General features: G+C 42.3%; 1 protein-coding gene across 1 annotated transcript; it reads right to left on the reverse strand.

Annotated features, from left to right (window-relative positions):
- Positions 1 to 662: 662 nt before the first annotated feature.
- On the reverse strand, positions 663 to 6,433 carry SLC10A4 (solute carrier family 10 member 4). Its single transcript, XM_079154529.1, has 3 exons — positions 5,716 to 6,433; positions 4,717 to 4,927; positions 663 to 1,641 (listed from the first exon to the last, which is right to left on the reverse strand). The coding sequence occupies exons 1-3, from the start codon at positions 6,309 to 6,311 to the stop codon at positions 1,129 to 1,131; spliced, it is 1,320 nt and encodes a 439-aa protein (XP_079010655.1). The 5' UTR covers positions 6,312 to 6,433; the 3' UTR covers positions 663 to 1,128.
- Between the last annotated feature and the right edge of the window lie 833 nt (positions 6,434 to 7,266).

Genomic DNA, 7,266 nt, shown 5'->3' on the forward strand with positions numbered 1-7,266 from the left:
TGCTGCAAACGAAATTTCCCTCAGGCCGAGGTCTACACCCTTGGATGATTCCGAAAGAGGGCTTTCTTTCCGATGGAAGTACTGATTTGTAAGTGAACGCGCCAAGGCGAGAATTCCAACATGAGACAGTGATCACCGGGATTAGCTGAACCAGGTGCTCCTCATACCCTGATTGCTTAGGTGTCGGTGCCGCCGGGGAACACGAGGCCAAGGGGTGCCCCTATGACTAGTGAGCAAAATGCCTAGGTTTGAAAACTGCTTTAGGTCTATTATCTCGGATTATAGTTTAATTTTCAGAGTTTCCAGGAGAGTTCTACCCTTAGTCCTTTGAGTAAACGTACAAGGAAGCCCCCTAGGGCATCTATATCTAGGCTAATTGTTTTCTCCCCTGGAGCACGTGTTCCCCATCCCCACCCCATCCATGGTCACCAGGAGGTACCTGTTTGCTCTTCTCCAGGGTGGATAGTAGCTCTACAAAATTTCCTAACAAAACCATTCCTCCAAAGGTAATTGATCTGGAATGTGTTTACATAAATGCAGAAGACCAATTGGAAAGAAAATGTCTTATCCACTATAAAATTGTTGGTGCTTCATTACCAATAGACATCAGATCAAGTAATTAAATGCATGAATGTAGTTTTCTCTGAGTTGATACTGGTTTGACAATAAAATACTATATTTCACTGTTTCATGAACCTGTTTTGAATTTTTCTGAGTACAGTCAAAAACACACTTTTTTTGTTTTATAGTTACATTAAACTCAATTATACTTTACAGATAGCTTGTTTTTACTCATGTAAAATAGTGCACCAGAATTCTACATTTCCAGACCCTGTTTTCTGTGAAGCAGTCATAGAAATTGGTGATGGTGAAAACCAAAAAGCACGATTAACCAAGTAAGATGTCACTTTAGCTGACCAGGTGCAAGTTATATTACAACACTGATTTGTAATTTACGAAAACACTTGGTTAATACACCAATGCAACTTTACAACGGGAAGATCAAAACTGTTACATACAGTGTGAACCAATTGTTATCCTTTATGTAAACCATATGTACGTACTACTACAGGCCATAAACATGAAGTAATATTTCAGCAAGACTGAAGCTCCTGTTTATGTCCATGTTTAGAGAGAAGTCTGGGCGGGTTCCATCATTATTAAATTATCAGCTTTCACTGTGCCATAGGAGGTGTCTGCCATTTCCTCTTCTTTCAGTTTCTTATAAGAAATATCTGTGTCTTCATCTTCATCTAGAGGATCTCGCTTGTGCAGTATTTCACTTCCATACATTTTATATATTAAAACAAATATCCCTGCTTCTGCAGACTGGAAGAGGGCATAAAGCAAGGGAAACATGTACATGCTTCCTATGAAACGTGGTGGAAAGGCCAGTTTTAGAATGGCAGTACAGAGCTGCACATTCTGACTGCCTGTTTCCAGACACACAGTCCTCTTGCAGTTGGGTGGAAGATGGAAGAGAGTAGCTAAGCCGTAGCCTGAGGCGTAGCCTGCCAAAGGCATAAAAATGGCTACCACGTAAACAGCTGCAGGGATACTTGCCAGCAGTTCAGGTCCTAACATAGTGCCAGTCATTATGAAAAGAACCACCAGAGTCACTAGCAGAGACCACAGCGAAACCTAGTAATAGAGAATGGACAGACAAGCCATCAGCAATAAGATTGTTGAAGAGGGATTCAGGCCAGAGAATCCTAAGTTCTTAGAAAAATATATGCAACTAGTCTGACCTCCCCCACAAAATAAGATCTTTAACAGTATTTTCTGAAGATGGGTATATCACCTCTTCCATTGGCATCAGATCCATGTTGGACAGCTCTAATTGGAGGCCTGTCATGTTGCGTGACAATTTGCCTTCTGTACCCTCTGGTCATTGCCTTGGACAGGCCCTCAGGAGCAACCTAAGACCAGTCTACTTGGTCTCAAAAATAGTGCCTCAGAAGTTTTAAAACCAGTTATTAGGGACAGCTAACTCTTCTACCAGCTCCCCAGCCTCCATCACATAACTTTGTTTTGGTTCTGAGTGTGCATTTATGAATGTGGCTCTTGAAAACAGAGGTTAACATTGAGGCTTATACCCCAGTGAGATGGGGTATACAGTGGACAAGTGATGTTTACTTTCCCTGAACATAATTCCGTGTTTTCCAAATGAAATTAATTCTCATTTATACATGAGATAAAAGGCTATTAATATTAACAAAAATTCACTTTGTGATATTTTAAACCTTTAAAATATATCAGAAGATTGTTAACAATGTTGAAACAATGATCAACTATTAGATTATGTAAGAAAAAATATAAATATAAGATGCAGGAATTCCTTGCAATTTTGTAACTTCCTCTCATTTGTTCATAAGAAACCTCCCATCTTGGGGCTGGAGATATAGCTCAGTTGGTAGAGTGCTTGCCTCATAAGCACAAGGCCCTGGGTTCAATCCCCAGCACCGCAAAAAAAAAAAAAGAAAAGAAACCTCCCATCTGTAAGTCTAATGATCCTTATAATTATTATATGCTTATAATTATTGTAATAGACATGTTTTAGAAATAGTACTACTGACTGTATAAAATATGTCATCCTGATGTTCTGACTGTATATTTCACACTCTCATTCAAGTGAACAGGCAGTGTAATTAGTATGGTAGAAACCTAAAAATTCCTCTCCTAGTTGCCCTTCAGACTCGAGTTAACTTGTTTTCTATAATGGAGGCAGAAATAACCATCCAGGAACTGTCTGACTCTGCTCTCTGTATATCTAGAAGCAAGCTCTTTTGGAAGCTTTAGGATTGCCATATACTTCATGTTCTTTAATTTTTTATTTAAATTTTATCTAGATTGGTTAAAAATTCTACCCTAGAATTCTATAGAAGGCTGAAATAATTAGTATACAAGGTATGCATACAACATATGTACAATTAGCAGAAACCAAACTTCACAAATCAAAACTTGTATTGTTTCAAACTGTGTCACAGGAAATCTGATTCTTCATTTTGAAAATATTGGCCCCAAATTCCTTTAAACTATTTTAAATCATTTGGGTACGCATTGAGATTGAAATCCCATGCTCATTTTAAAGTGTTTGCAAAAATATATGAATTATATAAAACATGTCTTACTAGTGTGCTAATAGAGATAGGCTCACCTTAAATGGAAAGGTAGCCAATCTTACTGGATTATTTATTATTTAAATATATTTCTCCTGTTTTTAATGTGTAAATGGTTCATTAGTACTTTATTTTAGAACTCCTAAAGTTGTTTTTGTTTGTTTGGTTGGTTTTGGTTTTTTGTGTTTTTGCTTTTTAACTGCAGGAGTGCTTTTCCCCTGAACTACATCTCCATCCCTTTTTTATTCCTTATTTTAAGACAGGGCCTCTCTAAGTTGCCCAGGATAGCCTCCTCGATCAGGTGATTCTCCTGCTTCAGCCTCCTGAGTAGCCAGGATTTCAGGAGTGTACCACTGCACCAGGCAGAATTCCTAAAGTTTTATAGTAAATGCCACTGTATTAATAGCATTAGTTTAATGATTAAACTTAAGTTCTTAATGCATCTCAAGATTACCTATGGCTGTGTAATATCAAATATGTATAAATATATGCATGTTTATAAGTTCACATATATGTATTGCATTCATGTATACATGTTTATTATGGAGAAGGATTTCTTTTACTTAAGGCTAGATTTACATACAGAAAAGAACCCTCTATTTTTCATATTAATAAAAAGTTGGACTCTATAATCCATGGAAAATAATGTGTACAATAAAAAAAATCATATCTTTTTAAATGTATATAATCAAAACATTGAAATGGCTCTTTTCATTTGAAGGAATTTGTCTCTGTAATTATACATTTTATCTTACTAACTTCCAACAATGAACATCCTGTTCATGGTTTATTCCTTTCTTTACTATTTTTGAGTTTTCAAAAAAAGTTTAATTTACAAATATTTAATTTTTCTCCATTCAATGATCAGAAAATCTCGACTTTGAAAAAAACATGTTCTTTAAAAACAAAGCATCTTTGGCACTATTGGACAAAATAATAGAAATTCCCCATCATTTCACTAGCTTTAGAAACAATATAATATAATGGAATGGGGAACAAGAAACACACAAATTTAGTAATGGCAACATAGTCTACATAACCCAGGACCCAATTTTATTTTGTGCTTTAAAGTCAGTGTTTTATGTATTGTATTATATTGCCATGATATAAGTTTTCAATTACTTTTAGTTTTATTAGTGTCAACTTATTTTTGACTTAACATTTTAAAGCAGCCTACTACAGGGTTTCTCAGAATTAAAGTTCCACTTTTGAAAATATAGCAATTTTGAAAAATACTGCACAAATTCTATCCAAGTAATTTTATTTAATCTGCTTTGATTTTTAGTAGTGTATGGTTGGTGGGAAATGTTGCTACTTAATTACACTATCATCTCCCCTGTCCTGACTTCTTTCCTCCCCATGAGTGCTGATAGATCTCTTGTACTATTTTTTATGTCTTAATTTGAGCTATATCATTCCAGGAATTCCAAAAGGTGGAGGTTATTTTTGGACATTAACTTTGTTTAAAAGCTTATCCATGCAAATCCTGCCAAATCCTTTTCTTCCTTTCCCTTCTTTCCCAAACTTCCTATAGTTTCAGTCACCCATCAAGACCAAGAACTCTTCACGTGAGTACAGAAGGGAAGAGGCACCTTACCTTCACAATATAGTCAGCCACACGGTTGTATTTGTAGCGAATGAAGACTCCTAGCCCGATAGGAATGAGGGTGCTGCAAAGAGTGAGGGTCACCGCCCCGAGGGGTAGTAATTGCACCAGAGGAGTGTTGATCCAAGCCCGGCTGTAGATCCACAGGCAGAGGGGCATCAAGACCAGGGCCAGAAGTGTAGAGGAGATGGTCATAATGATGCTGCAGAAAAGGCAATGAACAGAAGTCAGAATTGGCTTAGAGTCAAAAACAAACAAAAACCAAAACCCAACAGAGTCAGTTTCTTGCATGAAAGGAAAGACTGCAAGTTCTTGGGTTGAGGTCTAGGGAGCACCTATTTCAGGGGAGAATAGTACCAAGAGAATGTGGCATGTCTAAGTCCAATGGAAACATGAACACGAGGTAGAAACCGTAACGAAAAGTCAGGAGTGTTGTGCTGGGCTTTATAAAGCCAGTTGCGTATGAATGCTTCTGAGGACAAGGAACATTTTTTTTCCTTTTAATCCTCCCAAGTATCCTGCAATGTTAGCCATGGTAAAGCTGCTGGATGCTACTTGTTGGATTAAACTCAATTACGTTGCACTGTATATGAGATTACTTTCTTTATTGGGCCAATAGCCCTAATTTGCTTTTACATTTCCGGCGAGTCCTAGCTTCAGACTTCCCCTTCTCTTTGTCTTCCAGCGGCTGAAGACCCGGGCTGGCAGCCCGACCCTCAGGGAGGGTGGTCAGAGTGCTGACGGGCCTGCGCTGTAGGTGAAAGGTGAAATCCCAGGACCTTCCCGTAGCGCAGTCCGGGTCTAGATCGTCCCCACTGCCACATTAACGGCTTCGCGCCCACCCTGACTTCTAAAGCCCAAGGGTCCACATCTTCTCCCCTTTCATGCCTCTTTCCAACCCCCTCCACTTCTTCTCTCCTTCGTTTTGAACCCGTGGCTGTGAACGCGGCTGGCCGGGATGAGGAAGATGCTTAAGGAATAGAGCCCTACCTGAGGTTCATGTCGCCGTCAACCAGCAGGGACATGAGATTGGAGAGATTTCCGCCGGGACAGCAGCCACACAGGAGGACCGCCACGGCGGCCACCTCGTCCAGCTTGAAGGCGAGGGCCAGCAGGAAGGCCAGCAACGGCAGGAAGCCGAACTGGCAGAGCGCGGCCAGCAGCGCGCCCACCGGCCGGCGGACATGCGCCCCGAAGTGGTTCACGTCCACGGTGCAGCCCAGGCCGAGCATGGTGATGCACAGGGCGGCGCCCACGAACACGTTCAGTCCGTGGCTCAGCGGCGTGTCCCAGAACGGGGGCTCGTGGGGGACCCAGGGCCGGGGGAACGGGGAAGGACCCTGGCTTTCTGCGCCGCCTGCGAAGCTGCTGGTCGTGGGCTCTGGGGTCGGGGTAAGGCCCGGGCTGAAGCTAACGCTCGGACTTGGCCCCAGACTGAAGCCGGGGCTGGCGCCAGGGCTGGTGGTGGGTGCGAGGGGGAAGTCCGTGCCGGGGCTCGGGCTGCTGGCATTAGGCGACAGAGTGTAGTTGTCCGGCAGCAGAGAGGACGGGGCGAAGAGCAGGGTCGCGTTGTCCGCACCGTCCATGGCGCTGTCGGCGGGAGGCCGCAGGTCTGCGGAAGTCTGTCCCCTCCCGCCGCGCGCGCCTCCCTCGGTCCTTCGGTCACCAACGCTGTCCGTGAGTCCGTCCGTGGGTCTGTCCGTGGTCCGCAGCCGCCCAGCTAGAGTCGGTGCCAAGCCTCAGCCGCTGACGTCCTGGGCGGCGTTGATTCCGCTGGCCGGTCCTCCGCCCTCGGGCGTGCCACCGCCGCCGGCTGCCACTTAAGACAGCGCAGTCCCCAAGCTGGACCCGAGCGCAGCGCGCGGCTGCCCGCGCTCCGCGCCCCGAGGCCCCGCCCCGCCGCCCAGTCCCCTCCTTTTAATCACCACTAAGTGGTTCTGTGAGAGTGTAGCCAGGGGCGGAACAAAGACCTGACAAAGGACAAGAAGAGAAAAAACCGGGCCTGGCAGGCGATCAAGTTCTCTGATGGGCTCTGCCTCTTTTTTCTTTTCCTTTAACAATTTTTTAAATTGCTTTTTCAGATATATAAAAACATAAAAGTTGTACATATTTATGAGGTACATGTAATGTTCGATACACGCACACATCGAGTAATGTTTAAATCATGTTGAACATTTATCTCCTCATTTATCAGTTCTTTATGATGAAAACATTCAGAATAATTTCGTCCAGCTTTTAAAATACTCAGCACATAATTGCTATCTACAATCACCCTACTGTGCAATAACACACCAAAACTCTGCCTCTTTAATAATGAAATGAGGAGAGCCAGACGCTTAAAGTGAAAAGAAAAAAAAAAAAAAAAAAAGCAAAAGAAAGCTCTTCTACGCACACGCATAAGCCATACATATAAACTGTTAAAACAGCCTACAGCCCTAAGCAACAAAAGGGGTGCCTGACTTAATTATGAGCGATTCTCTGGCAGCATAACAAGAGATCCAACTTAATTTTACAATTTTTAAAATGATTTTTTTGTTCAAT

This window comes from Sciurus vulgaris, assembly GCF_902686455.1.
Source record: "Sciurus vulgaris genome assembly, chromosome: 9".
Taxonomy (NCBI): Eukaryota; Metazoa; Chordata; class Mammalia; order Rodentia; family Sciuridae; genus Sciurus; species Sciurus vulgaris.